The following is an 18,858-nucleotide window of genomic DNA, read 5'->3' as shown; positions in this document are numbered from 1 at the left end:
GATTTTTACAAGATAATCCATCGTTTGAACTTTTATATTTATAATATACCACTATACCATCCATATAGTATCTTTGCTTAGTAGCATCCAATACTTTGCACTGCCTGTAACAAGTAACGGTGAAGCCGGGACTTATCTGCAATCCAACTAAATGCACTCATCAACCCCTACTATGAATTACGAAATTCAGTGAAAAAGCACAGCAAAAATGTACGTTGTTTGTTTACATTAGTTATCTACTGGTTCCATACATTTCTTTTCAAAACCTGTAGTCAGATTGTTCTGTATTCATGTGCATTCTTTTACAGTCATTCAATTCGCCTTCTTTTTATTTTACCCCACCTCGTAATTTAAATGATTATTGTCGGACTTCAGTACACATTTGACTTCAGGGTCAAAATATGCACATTTTGTGTTGCATGTTTTGTTCTTGACTTGTTTGTTAAATGTGTGTTCTTGTTTGGTAAATGTGTGCTCTCTGTGCATGGTGTTGGGTGCTCTGTGCATGGTGTTGGGTGCTCTGTGCATGGTGTTGGGTGCTCTGTGCATGGTGTTGGGTGCTCTGTGCATGGTGTTGGGTGCTCTGTGCATGGTGTTGGGTGCTTGCATGGACATAATACATAGAATGGCAGAGAATCAAGCTGCAGCTCAGAACTCCATTCATACTGTAGTTATCTGTTGCTTTGTAGTACAGTATGGAACACAGATTGATGGTCCTATTCATTTAGAAATAGTAACTAAGTGGCCGGAGGAACACAACAACTTTGTTGCCGGGCAAGATTGTATGTTAACATTTATGATCATCGTCATCTATCAGTGAAAGTGTTAAAGCTGTGGGAAAAAAAGCAGATGCTCAATTGTGTAGTAAGTAAAATATGTCCTTAAACAGGATGTTGTTTTTGACCTTTCTCTATGATGGGGTCTGTTTGAATGGGGCCTAAAACTCAATGTATGGCCTACCTGTTTCAGCATTCTCTCTAGTTAAACTATATAGCCAGTATGTTTTAAGAGTCTCTAGAGTATCTACCTCTTCACAACAATCAGGATGAGTTTGAACATTTTATGTTTGCATGACAAATAAACAAATGTATAAAGGAGTGAAACTAAATGATTCAAAAACATGTTTTTGGTTATAGACAATGGAAGCTAATTGCACAACATATCTCAGAGAGCAGCTTTTGAAAATAATAATCTCAGTTATATACTGTACAGCTTTCAGTATCAGAATGTGCTAAATATTGTCATCCTTTTTTTGTTGTTGCTGAAAGCCGTCTGGCTTTTATGAAGTCATTGCAATATGACTAGGTTTACCTTGCATTCTAAAGCTGTTCCATTACTAGTAAATGGTATAGAACTGTCTGTCACAATTTGACTATTGTAACGGATCTCTTCGTCGTCTGACGACGAGTATGAAATATCGGACCAATGCGCAGCGTGGTAAGTGTCCATGATAATTTATTAACTGAACACACAAAACAAAATAACGAAGTGAATGGAAGAAACGAAACAGTTCTGCAAGGTGACATACACTAAACAGAAAACAACCACCCACAAACAAGAGTGGGAAAACAGGCTACCTAAGTATGGTTCTCAATCAGAGACAACGATTGACAGCTGCCTCTGATTGGGAACCATACCAGGCCAAACACATAGAAATATCAAACATAGAACAAAAACATAGAATGCCCACCCCAACTCACGCCCTGACCAACCTAAAATGGAAACATACAAAAGGAACTAAGGTCAGGACGTGACAACTATGCCCAACGTTTAGATGTTTGCCATTTTCCATTTCATACCAAGAACCACAATAGCTAAATAAAACTGTTCATGACTTTGAACAACAGATTTTGTGTCTGATTAAAATGTGCATTTGGACACTGTTTGCGTATGCCTAAAGTATTATTTAAACCAAGTGTAATATCATCTGCATGATTTTTAAATTCAGATCCAAAGAGAATGAAAATGGGATCAGGTTGAAAGAAAAGTTATTTTTTCCTTGGAATGGCAATCATTTGAACACGTCAAAATGTTGTTCAGTATAATTTCTAATGTTGTGAATGATTTAGTAAATTTGTTTGCTAAGTACAGTACCCTCAGTTTTGGTATGTCGGTTATAGTAAAGGTTTCCCTATGAATTGACCCTATAATATCAGAATTAGAATGTATGCAGTGGATATAGGCCGGTGTTAGATTTGAGAGAATATGAAACTGCCTACTTTAGAAGCCAGTGCGTTATCATCTAGCTTCATTTTTGAGTATTTTACATTACACCTCAATCCTGTCCAAAATCCTCCTGCGGTGTAAATATGATGAATTAACAGCTAATAAACATGCTTGATACCTGATTGATTATGGATATTAATTTATTGATATGGCAACAGTTATTTTCACCTTGTACGTGTACTGGAGAAAAACAATACATGTTCAGGAACCAGAGCTCCCCCTAATGGTACAATTCTTAGCAGATTTATGGGAGTCGTATTTCACACTAGCATACTTAATGCTAATCTGTAAGGATTGGGTACATATTCAATATGGAAATAGCTGCACCTCTTAACTAGGTGGGAGTTTCACTATATCACTAACATCTATGTTTCTTCCTTTCAGTGCATAGAAGGAAGGGGAATGGGGAGTACCTAGGGGTAGGGGCTATGGGTTCATTTGGAATTAGGCACAAGTCCCCCATGATGCCTAAAATAGATCAGTCCTGTAGAGCTGTTTTTCTGCACCCAGTTCCATGTAAGCCCTACTTGGACTGTCTATGGAGAAGAGGCTTTATAACTGACCTTGTCTACTCTCACACGGGGATCGAAGCTGGATTTTGGATTTATGCATGTTTGGGATGTCATTGTTAGGGGTCCAAGCAACATAGTTGCTGTGGACCAATTGCATTTCTTTCTTCTTTTGTGTGGCCTCTGGTGTGTGGCATTCAGCGAGTATTACAGCTGCTGCTGCTGCTGGACTGTTATCTTATCAGACATGTGACTCTGAGCTGCGATTGATCAGGGAGATAAATGTGTGTTAGGACCCTCGAGTGTCTGTTCAGTGTTCAGTGTGTTTCCTTCGTGCTCTGTATTGTTGTTGTGTAATGCAAGCCCTTCTCCTTGAGTTCTCTATAGCAGGAGGTTGTTCAATGTTTCTAGGATCTAAGTTTAAATCTGGGTTTCTCACAGTTAGTGGCTAACATATGCCTGTTTTTCTTCCTAAGACAAATAGTTATACAATATTAGCATAATATGACATGAATCTTTAAAAAATGACACAGATATATATTTGGCTAGAACCTAACACAGTTTTGAGAGACAGAAAATAAGATCGATTTGTGAGATAGATGAGGTAACGCCCTTTAATATTAGTAAATCATATTTTCTCCTCAGTATGATAAGTCATCTCAGACCGTATGTGAAAGTTGTGGTGCTGTGGATCAGCGGGTGGTTGAAGTATGCGTTAGAGAAGATGTGGAGAATGCCGTTCTCAGTGCCACACACCTGGGTGACATCACCAGGCAACTCAGGTGAAGGACTGTATGACAGGTTGTCAAAGGAGTGGCTAACCAATGAGGTGTATCGTACCTATCACCATGGAAGTGGAACAATGGTTACAGTCCAGACCAGCACACATGACTTCTACGTAAGTTAACAGCTGCTGTATGTCATCACATCATCCCTGCATTGCCTTTAGAAATGGTACACCTCACTTCTCCATAATGGAGTTTGTCTCATCAGACATACTGCAGAATTTTTCCATAACTTGACATAATGACAAAGATAACATTCCATCTATGTTTTTTTGTTCTTTCATCTGTGTGTATAAGGTGAACCTTGGTCGACTGACTGACTGTAGTGAGTACTTCAGAGCCCTGTCCCAGTCCAGTATGAGAGAGACCACAGAGAGCCTGATTGTCCTGGACCACATTCCCTCCTCAGTCTTCCATTCCCTCCTAGAATTCTGCTTCCGGAATGACTTCAGCGTTCCCCCGGAGGAGTTGGGAGAACACATCCAAGTGGGTGGACGTCTTATTCCCCATATATCATACTTATTTTCCACTCATATGGAAATTAATCTGTCCCAGGCTGGCACATCACACAGAGCACCAGCAATTTATTGTTTGAAATGTTGTATGTATGATAACTCAATTTCTCTGTCTGACTCTGGAGGTGGGCAGCTACCTGCTGGCTGAGGCCTTTGTGTCGCAGTGCCTGTTGGCCCTGTCTGGTTTTCTAACCCCAGACACCTGCCTGTCCTACCTGGCTCTGGCCCGGGACATCAGCTGTACTGAGCTGGAGACGACTGTGTTCTCCTACCTCAGCAGACACCTTCTGGAGCTGTCTCACCTCACCAGGTACAGCATGACATTCCCCAATACTTGACCTCATTTAATCGGCCTACTTCATGGGTTTCAAGTTCCACACCAAGCAAATAATCTTCAGCTGCAAGGAGTGAACTCTCCTTTCAACTGAAAATGGATTATTCTTCATATTGTGAATGCATGGCCAGGTGTTTGCCGGCTGAAGACAGGGCTGAACTGACCCGTCTAAGGTGGCAGGGTGATCTCCGGCTCTGCTGCGTGAGGAAGGAGAACCTGACCTCCTGGAATGACCTGGAAACAGAAGCCGCCCGCCACCTCTTCACCCTAGATGGATCAGAGGTCACTGGTGACTGGCGTCCACTAACAGAGCTCCCCTTCATGGCTGATAAATGGTGCTTCACCACGGTGGTTCTACTCAACTACCTCTACCTCATCGGTGGCTACAGGCAGCGGGCTAAGAGGGGCTGGGAGTTCAAAATGGCCTCCTTTAGGTACAACCCCTTCACCAACACCTGGGTCTCCACTGCACCTCTCATCAAGGTACAGGAAAGACATCCACCTCATGAAAATCAATCATTGTTATATAAAAGGTATATTAAGTGTCTGTATCTGTTGTCTTCCCGACAGCACAGGAGGCATTTCAGTGCGGTGTCATGTGATGGCTGTATCTATGCTGTGGGAGGCTGGTACTTGGACTCTTTGGTGACTCCTGACTCTAGCACAGCCCTCTACACTGCTGTGGAGCGATACCACCCCAGGGACAACACATGGACGTAGGATACGGCTCCTACCTGGATATTATTGTGTATTATTATGTTGCTACTATGGCTGTTGAACGATGAAAACATTTCATCGTCTTAATCACAGTATTTGCTGTGATTATTTACTCGCGATTAATCACAAATTCAGAATTGGAAGATCTTTTTTTACAAAAAGCATTACAAAAATATCGATGTCTTGATTTTGTCCAAAGTAACTTGAGTCTGTACCTCTTAGTCTAACCTATAGGTTTGTGTGTGTTCTCTGCTGCAGGTTTGTCTCCTCTCTGCCTTTGACTGACTTACAGTTCACCATGTCCCTGTCCCATGACCTCCCTCTGGCCACCAGCCTGGGCTCCCATCTCTATGTCCTGGGGAACATCCAGAGGACTGGAGAAAAGCTGCTTCTACAGTATGACACCAGGCAAGGTAAAGCAGTATCAATCTTGAGTGGAGTTGTTCCTTGCAACCTTACGTGTTGGTCAATTGCAGGCTGTAGTCTAATCACTAACAGCATTTGAGCCCCTATCACACACATACAAACACACACAGACAGACATGCACACTCCTGTTTTCTCTGTCTTTCCCAGACTTATGGTCTGAGCTGCTCCCTACCCTAACCAAAGCCAACGCTGACCTCCCCAGCCTCTACTTCCTGGGTGCTACGGACCGGCTGTTTGTGATTGGAGGAAACAACTCAGAGAATGTGGTGACATCATTCTGTGTGGAGTCTGGGAAGTGGGGGCAGGTGAGACCATCACCTAAGCGTTATCTTGAATGAGATTAAGTTGCTTTAAATGCCATAGGCCTATCTCTCTAATCCTCCCGTTTCTGGTCCTAGGTGAAAGGGGCTGAGAAGGTAGCATTAGCTGGACAGGGGACAGTGCTGGGTGACCAGGTGTACATGCCAGGTATAGAACACAACGCTGCTGTAAGGCTGGATCTCCACTCCCTATCTCTCACTGTCCTCCCTCCTCTACCCATCTGCATTCGCTATGAAGCCCTCCTTCACCTTTCCTTCTAAAACAACTTTCATCAATTAGTCTGATTTGACTTGCCTTGCTGTTTCTGGGGTTCAGGTCAGGGTTAGTGTTTCTGGACAAACGCAGACTCATCATCAAGGGGGTCTTTGCTACATGTGGACTTCACCATTCTGTGTCAGCAACAATATGCCTTGTCCTGCTTTCACTCTGCCTTACATGACAATTTTTTTTACTTAAGTAGGCCTAATCTAAAGGAGATAACTCACCAGACCGATTGTTGGTCTGTACAGTAGGGGGCTTGCACGGTGTCCTCCGGCTTGTGTTCAGTTTGCAAATCCCAGCCAAGACTGTTCAGAGGTGCTAAGTACTCTCGCCAGCAGATGCTAGACAATCCTACCGGTCTGACCGTCTCTTAAATCTTTACCCGGAGGAGGATGGGCTCCCAATCTCATTTTCTTCTTAGTCAGGTTCCTTTTAAAGGCTTCCTAGGGAGTTTTTCCCAGTAACCACGTTTCCTTCCAGTTTTTATGTGAGTGAAGTTATACCATATAAATAAATAAAATCACGAGAGCTGTGGTGGAAACAGGAAGTTTTGGTACAATTGTATAAATGCCGACAGATCATTTGAGCGTTCGACGTGGTGGGATCTTTTTGTGTTGGCAAGATTCATTATGGCGTTGCAGTGGAAACAAGTTCATGCGCAAATATTGATATATTATAACAATATCGAAGATAACCTGGAGTCACGTGTGATGATATGGTGTGTGGTCCTACTACTAAGACTCGGGAAATCATGCAGTTTATTAGGAAGCAGATGAAATAAGTTATGATGAATTTCACAAAAGTGTGCGGTGATGAGTTTGATGAGCCTTTCCAATAAATGTTGAGTGTGACATGATGATTGATGCTTGACTGCCATTTGACAAATAAAGATATTCGGTCTCTTATCCATAATGATCTCATCATGTAGACTCACTAGCCTAACCGTACATTGTGCACAGCCTACCCGCACTGTACAGTATCTGCCAGCTCTTGTGTAGAGCGCACATGCTAAGTACAGAGTAGGCACATTTGCTATTTAATGCAACAGTTTTTATAACAAAATTATCGGTAGAATTTGATAGGCATAGAAACACAATGAACTCTAGATATTTATTCAGTACATGAAAGCTTGTGTGCACTACATCATCACATACTGATTTTTAACAGAAACATGTCAGTTTGGTCGAAACACCACTGGTGGGACAATGCACACATTTTCTTTATGCAGAATTTGGAGTATCCGTGTGTGAAAATCAGTTGCCAATTGGATTTAAATATAGCTACTATTACCTTTGTTTACTCTTTTGGGAGGTTTAGTTACTTATAAGCACTTTGTGACAAATGTATTTGTGATATAGAGGTTAAAGGATAATTAACTGCTTGGTTGACTGCCTAAAGCTGAAAGCCTGCCAAACCATAAAAACCAGTGTGTCCACAGACGTAGTGATAGAAAAGTGGAACATGGCGGGTTGTTACATAACACAGCAACGATAGACACACTGTTCACAGAGAGATGAAACTCGCCTCAAAAGTTGCCTCATAACTATGAATTATTAACCATTTGTCACTGGGTACCACGGCCAAAACGTAATATATATATGTAAATAGATTGATGAATAAACATCAGGTGTTTCTAGTAGTACTCTGCAGGGGTTTGAATGCTATGTGGTCAGCAGGCACACGAGGATACAGTCTAGCTCTAGATGGTGTCCAGTTGCAGAAAAGAAAGGGGGTAGAATTTTGCTCCCGGTACCTGAGGAAAGCCGCTTCAAGGGCATAGGAGTCACAGACAGAGCACAGAGGCAGCACACACACAGAGAGCTCAGCTCTGGTCCAGAGGGATTCCACTGTGAGAAACCAAAGTCACTGTCTTCTTCTGTTTCACTTCAGCCAAGCTTGAATTGAATCGATTTTCAAGGTATTGAATTACTGAATGTTTTGTTTTTGGATTGTTATTATGTATCAATTCTTTGGCTACTGTAGCTGTCTATGTCTCTGAGAAACACTAAGTATGTAATACTGTACTAGTGTAGTTAGTTACCATATAGATTTGTTGCTGGTGCTGGGTTGGGTGTCACCGTCTGTGCACCTGAGAGCTATAGGAAACATTTCAGATGCTTGACAAACAAAAGCAAGTCAAAAGTTAGTTAATCTCTAGCCCCCTTGTGCCACACAATAAGTGTGTGTAATAGGCTAACGGAAAGTTAATTCATAGGAAGTCTGCATCCTCACAATTGATTTGAAAAAGTAAATGTTAACTGAAGGAAATTAATTGTCTCATTCTTCAGTTGATATTGTTCAAATCTAAACTTTTAGCTGACCGGACACATATTATAAAGCTATACTGGAGAAATATCCATTTGGCACTGATGGCACTGTATTATGTATTTGGCACTGTATTATGTATTTGGCACTGTATTATGTATTTGGCACTGTATTATGTATTTGGCACTGTATTATGGCCCTGGTGATCAAACCTAATTATTAGAATATTTTTTATGAATACACCATGCAAAATGTTTTGTTATGTGGTCAGTGGAGTAGTAGACTGCTCTTCCTAGTCTGCAGTGTTTATATTTATAAACCGGTTCCACTTCTGAGCGCATGCCAGTAACCCAGGCTACACCGGCCTCTATATCTGCCATTTCAACTTTGCCCTACTTGGCTGCCGGGCACGGCATATGACATTAGAAAATATTGAACTAATCCTTGAAATTACAAAAGGGCTACCTATGGCTATTTCTTAGTCATTGTTTCCATGAGTCTATGAAAATGAACGTTTCTCTCACCTGAAATTGATGTGAGAGAGGTTCGACTACATTCCTGCATGCATCCATTCCCAACCGTCAGCCTAAAGTTGGTTTGGTTTTAACCATTAGGCTAGAGCAATAGTAATGGCGTCTTAGAATGTATGCACACATGACTGTAAGTCGCTTTGGATAAAAGTGTCTGCTAAATGGCATATATTACTATATTACTATATATTTTAGTAGGCACTAACTCCGCCATGGCTCGTTGGCCAATGCCCATGGGGAAATTACTGTTTTTTTGTGTGTTTTTGGATAAAGGCCAAAAATAAGGTCTGTGGTTAACACAGGTTTAGGAGATCTTATATGTTTTGTTCTATGATCTTCATCGGCTAACGGTAACTTTTTGTGAATTTCGAAGCATATATGTAATCAAAACAAGCACATAAAGGCTTCATATTCATAAAGGTCATGTTAACTGACTGATGTTATCTCATTAAAAAAGTATATGATCTCCTAATTGCGCATACATAGGTTCCGTTAGGTCCTATCAGAACTCGGCTAGGAGAAGTGAACGTCTGTTCTCACATACTCCTTAAAAACCATTGTTTGTTAAACTAGAAAAAAGCAGCAATATTACTGTTGTTTGTCTCTAGAGCCACCATGGCAACAACATTTCCATGCACTTCCTCAAAATAGTCAGAATGAATCAAAGAAAAATCCAGAAATCTGTAATACATTTTTACGTTTGACATCTACCTAAGATGTTTGGTGCAGTACTTCTCAAGTGAAAAATTATGCATGAAAACTAGTAGTGCACACACAGTAGGGCCTAGCTGCTGCTTAGCTCTCTTGTCTCTCGAAGAATGACAGCAAACACTTCATTGAACAATACCGTCCATAGGTCCTACCCCTACTGTTGACCAATCACCAATGAAGGGGCGTAGACATCAGCTACCAAATTTCAACTTGCCTCAAGAAAGATGTGTGTGGCGAAGAGCTGGAAAAAAAACTGCCGAACACCGAAATTAACAACAACGCCACAAAATGGCGTCATAATATATTTGTGAAACAGGCATAAGCCTGTGTTAACATTAGACCTTATTGCCGGCATTTATCCCATAACCCCATTCTTTCCCCATTCATATCCCACATAAGAATGGCTGGAACCAACCAGAAATAACTAATTTCCTGGTTTTTAGGAATATAAACAGACATGTTCTATTTGATAATTGCGTTAAAAAAATAAGGATTTAATATTTTTAATATATTTCCACACTATGAAGTTGAAATAATACTGTGAAATTGTGAAAATTAAGATAATGTTATTTTAGTGAATGAGCTGTTTGAAAAGCCTGCCTGACATTTTTGCTTGTTTTGCATGGGTGGGGTTTTAAACCACCGGTGACAACACTAATATTGAATCCTACTACACCGGCTTTGATGCTCGTCGGATGTGGCAGGGCTTGAAAAATATTATAGACTACAAAGGGAAACCAGCTGCCCAGTTACATGAGCGTACCAGACGAGCTAAATGCTTTTTATGCTCGCTTCGAGGCAAGCAACACTGACTCATGCATGAAAACACCAGCTGTTCCGGATGACTGTGTGATCACGCTCTCCATAGCTGATGTGAGCAAGACCTTTAAACAGGTCAACATTCGCTGTTCTACCTCTCCCTGGCCAAGACTGTAATACCTACATGTTTCATACAGACCCGCACAGTGCCCAAGAAAGTGAAGGTAACCTGCCTAAATGATTACCGCCCCGTAGCGCTCACGTCGGTAGCCATAATGTGCTTTGACCAGCTGGTAATGGCACACTTCAAGACAATCATAACAGAAACACGAGACCCACTCCAATTCACGTACCGCCCCAACAGATCCACAGATGGTGCAATCTCAATCGCACTCCACACTTCCTTTTCCCACCTGGATAAAAGCAACACCAATGTGAGAATGCTTTTCATTGACAACAGCTCAGCGTTCAACACCATAGTGCCAATAAAGCTCTTTACTAAGCAAAGGACCAGCGACTCCTGTTGTGGGCCGGGCGCAGTGTGCGCTAACCAGGTGCACGGTGCTTCCTCCAACACATTGGTGCGGCTGGCTTCCGGGTTGGATGCACGCTGTGTTAAGAAGCAGTGCGGCTTGGTTGGGTTGTGTTTCGGAGGACGCATGGCTTTCGACCTTCGTCTCTTCCGAGCCCGTATGGGAGTTGTAGCGATGAGACAAGATAGTAACTACTAACAATCGGATACCACGAAATTGGGGAGAAAAGGGGGTCAAATTAAAAAAATATATATCTTTTTTTAAAGTTAATGAGAGAAAGTGTTACTACTTCACAGACAGTATCTCTTCACAATCATTACCAATTTGGGGTCAAATGTTTTACCCCTGTTCGCGCTTTTAAGATAAAAATGTGTTGGCTCATTTAGGGTTAAAAAAGTTGAACGCCTCTGTCTATATCTCTCTTTTTTTAACAGGGTCTTCGACGTCACCGGGATGGCAGAGGCACATCAGGCAGTTGGCTTCCAGTTCACCGTCACCTCAGACAGCATCGACCGCCACCTGAGCCGCGAGGTACTCAAACACATCTACCTGTCGGGAGTGACGTCATGGACAAAGCGCGCCATAAGATTTAAAGTTTGTTTTCCAATTATTAAGTAGCCCTACAGTTATTACCAATCCTGGACATGATAGCTAGCTTGGTATTTGTTGCAGTCCAGCAATAAAACAAATTAGTCAAGTTATTATTATTGCCTTGATTTATTCAGGTGTGTGTAGCCTACTACTGAGCTGGGACAAATGCTTGCACATCTAGGAATAGCCTAGTTGGTCTGTTTGTAGGCTAACTACCTAAATGAACATTGAATTATATGATTTTATTTCAGAATGGGATATTGACAGGTGTCAGCCCATCTAGTTTGCTGATCGTTGTGATAGCCATATTGAGCACCATATATGCCAGGATAGACCCATCACTGGGAATGATAGACACCATCAAGAGGACCCTGTCTGTCAGGTCAGTGAGCAAATAACACAATGATGAACAGGCACAATGGAACAACGATACATCTTCTTTTCGGCCTGTGGTTATCTGTCAAAATAATTTCCTTGTGAAGAAAAATAAACATAATTTTGATTGTTTGATGGTTTGACTTTTTGCCTAATGCTATTTTGTTGTGATAAAATTAGGTAAAGTTGTGTTCTCTCCTGTGTCCAGTGGCTACATGACAGTGATGAGTGCCATTCCGTTTGAAAAACCATTTTTAAAGGTTTGCTTGCTGCAGTACCTGACTGGATTTTCTCCTTTCCACTCTCTCGTCTCCCCTCACTCCAGTGGCTACATGACAGTGCAGACCCAGACAGTGCTGAGTGCCATCCTGTTTTCCACAGGCCTGTGGCTCTCTCTCATCCTCATGCTGAGGTACATTCTCAAGGCCCTTCTCTCCTACCATGCCTGGATCTTTGAGTCCCACGGCAAAATTAGCTTCTGCACCAAACTCTGGCTGGTATGTCTGTTAAATGTCTCTATTTCAAAATCAACATGAGCAAAAGTGCAGCTCACTCATAGTTCAGAATCAAGAAAATATATTGTCTGAGCTCAGTATTGGATTATTCTGGCAATTAACCCAGTCATTGTGTTGTGTTGTTTCTCCTCAGAGTCTGGTGAAGATGTTCTCTGGGCGCAGACCTCTCCTCTATAGCTTCCAGACCTCCCTACCCAGACTACATGTGCCTAGTGTGGATGACACCATAAGCAGGGTGAGAGAAAGAGAGATGTTTATGTGTCTCATGTGCTTGGTTGAAATACAATATCAAACTGATAATTTGTTCAGGAGAGATCAGAATCAGTATATAACCATATGTGTACACTACATATCGGTATTATATCATATAATCTCTCTATGACCTTGCAGTACCTGGAGTCAGTGCGCCCCCTGTTGGATGATGAGCAGTACAACCAGATGGAGGTGGTGGCCAATGACTTCAAGAAGGACCAGGCACCCAAACTCCAGAAATACCTCATCCTCAAATCCTGGTGGGCTACTAACTATGTACGTATTCAGATTGTTTCAAAGTACCATGCTAGGATACATTAAACAATAATGTTGGTAGCTTTATTTATTTTAAAAAATTAATGACTGTATTACTGTTTTGGTGAGTGATGAAATTGCTCTTTAAAACAAAATAGTAGTCAAACAAATGATTGTTATAGATTGTTTTACCTGTTGCAGGTGAGTGATTGGTGGGAGGAGTACATCTACCTTAGAGGCAGGAGTCCCATCATGGTCAACAGTAACTTCTACTCCATGGTAAGACATGTCTGTACTGTACGTATACTGTAGACATTATACAGGGAACATGGCATTAAATAAGATGCATCCAGTACCCTTCCCTAATGCTGTAATGATGATCTGATTTAGGATCTGCTGTACGTGACTCCCACACACAGACAGGCAGTTCGGGCAGGGAATGTTGTTCATGCTATGCTGCAGTACCGCCGCAAACTAGAGAGAGGAGAACATGCACCGGTAACGAAAACCCCTCTCTCTGTCTCTCTTACCGCTCTTCTCTCCCTCTCTCCCATCCCCTGAGAGTATTTAGGTCCCTCCTCCATTCCCCTTGGACCCATGGCCCTCTCTCTACCCCTTAAATAACCCAGGTCATCTTCCTCCTCCTTCTCTGTTAACCTAAATCATCCTCCCACTGCCTTTGACTTATTTCTGCTCTACTAAAGTAACCCCACTCTCTCTATTTTTTCTCTCTCTCTCTCTCTCTCTCTCTCTCTCTCTCTCTCTCTCTCTCTCTCTCTCTCTCTCTCTCTCTCTATTTTCTCTCTCTCTCTCTCTTCTATCTCTCTCTCTCTCTCTCTTTTCTCTATAACTCTCTCCCTCTCCCTCTGTCTTTCTCTCACTAGTTGAGGGCTCTGGGGGTGGTGCCCATGTGTTCTTATCAGATGGAGAGGATGTTCAACACCACACGTATCCCTGGTATAGAGACAGGTGAGCACACTGCTGCCTGCTGGGGGCATAACACTATCAGACTATCGCTGGGTAGTTGCATGACTAAATATGAACATGCATTTGTGTAAGACACATCTTCCAACAATCGAAGACAAAAGCTATAATTCAAAAGGAGCGTTATGTGCATCCCCCCAACCCAATAATGTTCTATGTTCTCTCCTCTCCCCCTCTCCTTCTCCATGATCCAGACTTTGTTCAGCACCTGAGTGACCGGAAGCACCTGGTGGTGTACCATAAGGGCCGCTTCTTTAAGGTGTGGCTGTACTACGGGGGGCGTCACCTCTGGCCCTCTGAGCTGGAGACTCAGTTCCAGAGGATCCTCGTCGACACCACCGTGCCACAGCCTGGGGAACTCAAACTGGCTGCCCTCACAGCCGGCAACAGGTATTCACACATATAGGCATGAAAGCGCAAACACACCTGCACACACACACACAGAGGGGTACATATACACGCCCCTTCCGTACACACACATCAGAAATAAAACAGCCACCTCTCCTCCAGAGTTCCGTGGGCGCGGGCTCGTCTGAAGTACTTCAGACAGGGTGTTAACAAAGCCTCTCTGGAGGCCATCGAGACGTCAGCTTTCTTCCTCAGCCTTGATGACGAGGTGCATGGTTATGACCCTGACAAGCTGAGGTCATTGGACCTGTATGCCAAGTCCCTGCTGCACGGGAAGTGCTATGACAGGTGAGACAAACAGGAAGTGCTATGACAGGTAGGACAGGACAGGAAATGAGGAAGAAAACATCTATTGTGAAGTAGGCCTATTTTTCACTAAACTGTAGTTTAGTGGTAAATTGCTGTTCTGTGCACTGCCTTGTGATGAGTGTGTTACAGTGTTTAACCCGATATGCATTCTTTCTCTCAGGTGGTTTGACAAATCTTTCACTCTGATCACTTATAAGAACGGTAAACTGGGGGTTAATGCAGAACACTCATGGGCAGACGCTTCTATTATAGGACACATGTGGGAGGTAATAACCATATTATTGATGGTATTAATGATGTATTGCATTAATGAACAAACAAGTTTTTCTAAAACACATTATAAACTGGGTCGTTCGAGCCCTGAATGCTGATTGGTTGAAAGCCGTGGTATATCAAACCATATACCACGTGTATGACGTTGGTAACCAGTTTATAATAGCAATAATGCACCTCGGGGTTTGTGGTATATGGCCAATATACCACTGCTTAGGGCTGTATCCAGGAACTCCACATTGCATCGTGCTATGAACAGCCCTTAGCCGTTGTAAATTGGTCATATACCACACCCCCATGCCTTATTGCCTAAACATAGACTAAGTGTACAAAACATCAAGGACACCTGCTCTTTCCATGAGAGACTGACCAGGTGAATCCATGTGAAAGGTATGATCCCTTATTGATGTCACTTGTTAAATCCACTTCAATCAGTGTAGATGAAGGGGAGGAGACAGGTTAAAGAAGGATTTTTAAGCCTTGAGACAGTTGAGACATGGATTGTGTATGTCTGCCATTCAGAGTGTAAATGGGCAAGACAAAAGTGCCTTTGAACAGGGTATGGGAGTAGGTGCCATGCACACCGGTTTGTGTCAAGAACTACAACACTGCTGGGTTTTTCATGCTCAACAGTTTCCCGTGTGTATCAAGGATGGTCCACCATCCAAAGGACATCCAGCCAACTTGACACAACTGTGGGAAGCATTGGAGTCAACTCGGGTCAGTGGAATGCTTTTGACACCTTTGTAGAGTCCATACCCTGACGAATTGAGGCTGTTCTGAGAGCAAAGGGGGGGTGCAACTCAATATTAGGCAGGTGTCCTTAATATTTTGTACACTCAGTGTATGACATTGTGATTAATTGGGATGTGTGTTGTGTGAGTCTAATGATTGTTGTGCTGTCTCTGTGTAGTATGTCCTAGCAACGGACTGCTTCCATTTGGGCTACACAGAGGAGGGACACTGCAAAGGAGACATCAACAAGGGCCTGCCTCCCCCCACCAAACTGCAATGGGACATTCCACTGGAGGTATGGCTTCTAATAGGTTAGGGATAAAAGTTGTAGCTTTAGTAAAGAGGAAATGGGATGAATGAAATTTCTCTCTGTAGTCAGTAACGCTAGTTTAGACTGTGTTGTGTTCAGTAGACCAGTCAGTAGTTTCTACAGGCTGCCCTGTGTCTTGTCTGACCCTGTCTGTCCTCTGGTCTCTCCTCGTCCCTCAGTGCCAGGAGGTCATTGAGGAGTCCTACATGGTTGCCAAGGTGATAGCTGATGACGTGGACTTTCATGGCTGTCTGTTTGATGAGTTTGGGAAAGGCCTGATCAAGAAGAGTAGGACCAGTCCTGATGCCTTCATACAGCTAGCACTACAGCTGGCCCAATTCAGGGTGTGTGTGTGTGTGTGTGTGTGTGTGTGTGTGTGTGTGTGTGTGTGTGTGTGTGTGTGTGTGTGTGTGTGTGTGTGTGTGTGTGTGTGTGTGTGTGTGTGTGTGTGTGTGTGTGTGTGTGTGTGTGTGTGTGTGTGCTTTCATCATGAATAGTCATGACGCCTGACCTGATGTCAACGGATGATACCAGACAAACAATACAACACAATGATTGGGTTAACATTAACAACACAAGACACTATCAAGTCCATAGCAATGCATCTGAATGTATTTGTTGTCTATGTGTTGTAGGATAAGGGGGAGTTCTGTCTGACGTATGAGGCCTCAATGACCCGGATGTTCCGTGAGGGTAGGACAGAGACGGTTCGCTCCTGCACCTCAGAGTCCACAGCCTTTGTCAGAGCCATGGAGGACAAGAACACTGCGGTCAGGACACGCCTCGGTTAATCATGTCAGAGAAAATATAGAATGAACTAATGGCAACACAAGAGCAGTAACAGTCACCTTCCACTTACATGCTAGTACGTGCCAGACCATCAGACGTTTGACAGTATCTGATGTTAAACACAGTGTGGGTTCAGCACTACAGGTCAGTAGTTCCACAGTCAGTAGCCTTGTCTGTGGGAGTTACTGATAGAGAGTGACATGATGTAACTTCCAGTAAGGCTCAGGTCACTCTGACTGAAAACTAGGTGACCAGGACCCAAATGTCAGTTTCTGGACTCTGATCTCTGAACTTGGCCAGCTACTGGCTATGTACTTTTTACTTTTGCTCCTGCGCTAACATACCTGATTTAGCTCATCAAAGTGCTGATAAACAGCTGATAGGTAGAATCAGGTGTGTCTGAGTAGGGCTGCACCGAATACCTGCACACTCAGTAGCTTTCCAAGTGGAGGGTTGACCACCACTGCTCTATCTGTTGTGTTTTTGAGCTGTATCTAGGTGTTGATTGAATACCCTCTGTTTCCCTGTGGAAAGAGTGCCCAAAAGTTGGACCTCTTCCGGAAGGCCGCAGACAAACACCAGAACATGTACCGTCTGGCCATGACAGGCTCTGGCATCGACAGACACCTCTTCTGTCTCTACATCATGTCTAAGTACCTCAGCATCGACTCACCATTCCTCAAACAGGTGTGTGGGTGTGATGTTAACACCATTATACATGTTAAATAATACTTTGGTGACCAAGTGAAATGATATCAGAGATTTACGCTTACCCCCTCACCCTTCTCCCTCTCCGTTTAGGTGTTGTCAGAACCCTGGAGGTTGTCCACTAGTCAGACTCCTCAACAGCAGCTCAACATGGTTGACATGAAGAAGTTTCCCAGATACGTGGGCGCGGGGGGGGGGGGTTCGGCCCTGTGAGTCAACCGCCCACATGCACATGCTATACACACACGCACACAGACAGACATACGGTATAAATTAGCTGGTACCAGAATCTCAAGTCCTACTGCCGTTGTGTCCTTCTCTGTTACTTCTTCTGTCTGCTTTTACTTTTATGATGTGGTCAGAGTTAGGGGTGAGTGGTACTGTCTCTCCTGCGCCCCCAGGTGGCTGATGACGGCTATGGCATCTCTTACATCATTATAGGAGAGAACCTGATCACATTCCACATCTCCAGCAAGTTTTCCAGCCCTGAGACGGTGAGACCACTGTCTAACACTACACAAACCTACTGAATCGCACAGTATATAGCCCTCACATATTACCTTAATGGCAATCTAGGTGAATATTTATCAGGTTAAACAACTGTCTTGTTCTCTGTAGGACTCGTACCGCTTTGGACAGAACATTCGACAGGCCATGCTGGACATTCGTGCGCTATTCGACCAAAAAGCTCTGGATAAGAGCGTCTGCTAAATGACTTAAATGTAATGTAAATGTAAAAAGACAAGAAGGAGAAGGAGATGTGATACGAAGACAGTCTGGAAGGTCTTTTTAGCCTTCATACCACATTTTTGTGCTCTGTGACTTTACAACATGGTTTCCCAACGGCTGGTCACGACTAGTCTCTTCTGGGTAACGACTTTAGACTGGGTTAAGTTATAAAGCTTCTGGATATCTACTCAGAGAGCAGGAGGAATTGCTTTGCAGAAGAATACATATTTAATAAAGCATTTTCACTATTTATATCAGACACTATCCTTTCTATAAAAGGGCAGTGAATTTTGAGTATAGTTTTGAACCGATTCTGGCAAGAGCAATGGAGCACATAATGCCTTGGTGGCCATATAGAACTATTATTAATCTGATTTTGATTGTAGTAGAATGATATATGGATGTAGCCTTGTAAGGATAGGCCACTATCTGTTTAGAGAGGTCATAGTATTTGCTTCTGATTGTAATATGTGTACACTTGTATATACCATTGTTTTGAGTATTTTAAGTGTTGTAATATATAAGGTTGTATATCGGAATCTGTTATGCTTATGTATTTGTGTTTATTAGTATATTATAAAGGATATGTTGATTGTTTGACTTCTTTGGACTCCAGGACAGTTGGAAACATCAACTGTGTGGCCAGCTGCTGTTGCCATGTATAATAGAGGAATGACATTCTGGTGTACAAGGTGGTTAGTTACTATATGGCATAATGACAATTTAGGGCTC

The 18,858-nt window shown here is 42.8% G+C and overlaps 2 protein-coding genes across 5 annotated transcripts; both read left to right on the top strand.

The window, feature by feature from the left end:
• The first annotated feature begins 2,606 nt into the window (after positions 1-2,606).
• On the top strand, positions 2,607-6,951 carry LOC124001767 (kelch repeat and BTB domain-containing protein 13). Its single transcript, XM_046308820.1, has 9 exons — positions 2,607-2,742; positions 3,381-3,633; positions 3,818-4,006; positions 4,161-4,345; positions 4,501-4,852; positions 4,940-5,085; positions 5,345-5,499; positions 5,661-5,818; positions 5,912-6,951. Exons 2-9 carry the CDS (start codon positions 3,382-3,384, stop codon positions 6,092-6,094), a joined length of 1,620 nt encoding a protein of 539 aa, XP_046164776.1. The 5' UTR covers positions 2,607-2,742; position 3,381; the 3' UTR covers positions 6,095-6,951.
• Positions 6,952-7,766: 815 nt separating this feature from the next.
• On the top strand, positions 7,767-18,723 carry LOC124001756 (carnitine O-palmitoyltransferase 1, liver isoform-like). 4 transcript variants are annotated; one of them, XR_006832850.1, is made up of 19 exons: positions 7,767-8,013; positions 11,328-11,424; positions 11,736-11,866; positions 12,185-12,356; positions 12,508-12,609; positions 12,765-12,902; positions 13,083-13,160; positions 13,272-13,379; positions 13,766-13,850; positions 14,060-14,255; positions 14,376-14,561; positions 14,743-14,848; positions 15,769-15,885; positions 16,080-16,244; positions 16,536-16,670; positions 17,224-17,376; positions 17,491-17,606; positions 17,799-17,891; positions 18,016-18,723. XR_006832850.1 is itself a non-coding variant. In XM_046308807.1 (19 exons), exons 2-19 carry the CDS (start codon positions 11,347-11,349, stop codon positions 18,106-18,108), a joined length of 2,310 nt encoding a protein of 769 aa, XP_046164763.1. In that variant the 5' UTR covers positions 7,767-8,013; positions 11,328-11,346; the 3' UTR covers positions 18,109-18,723. The 4 variants fall into 4 exon arrangements, 1 of the variants encoding a protein (XP_046164763.1); XR_006832849.1 differs by having other exon boundaries at positions 11,328-11,487; XM_046308807.1 differs by having other exon boundaries at positions 11,328-11,487; positions 17,491-17,601.
• Positions 18,724-18,858: the final 135 nt, after the last annotated feature.

The sequence above is a fragment of the Oncorhynchus gorbuscha genome, linkage group LG02 (genome assembly GCF_021184085.1).
Source record: "Oncorhynchus gorbuscha isolate QuinsamMale2020 ecotype Even-year linkage group LG02, OgorEven_v1.0, whole genome shotgun sequence".
NCBI classification, from domain to species: domain Eukaryota; kingdom Metazoa; phylum Chordata; class Actinopteri; order Salmoniformes; family Salmonidae; genus Oncorhynchus; species Oncorhynchus gorbuscha.
This window is presented reverse-complemented; position numbering and strand designations above follow the sequence as displayed.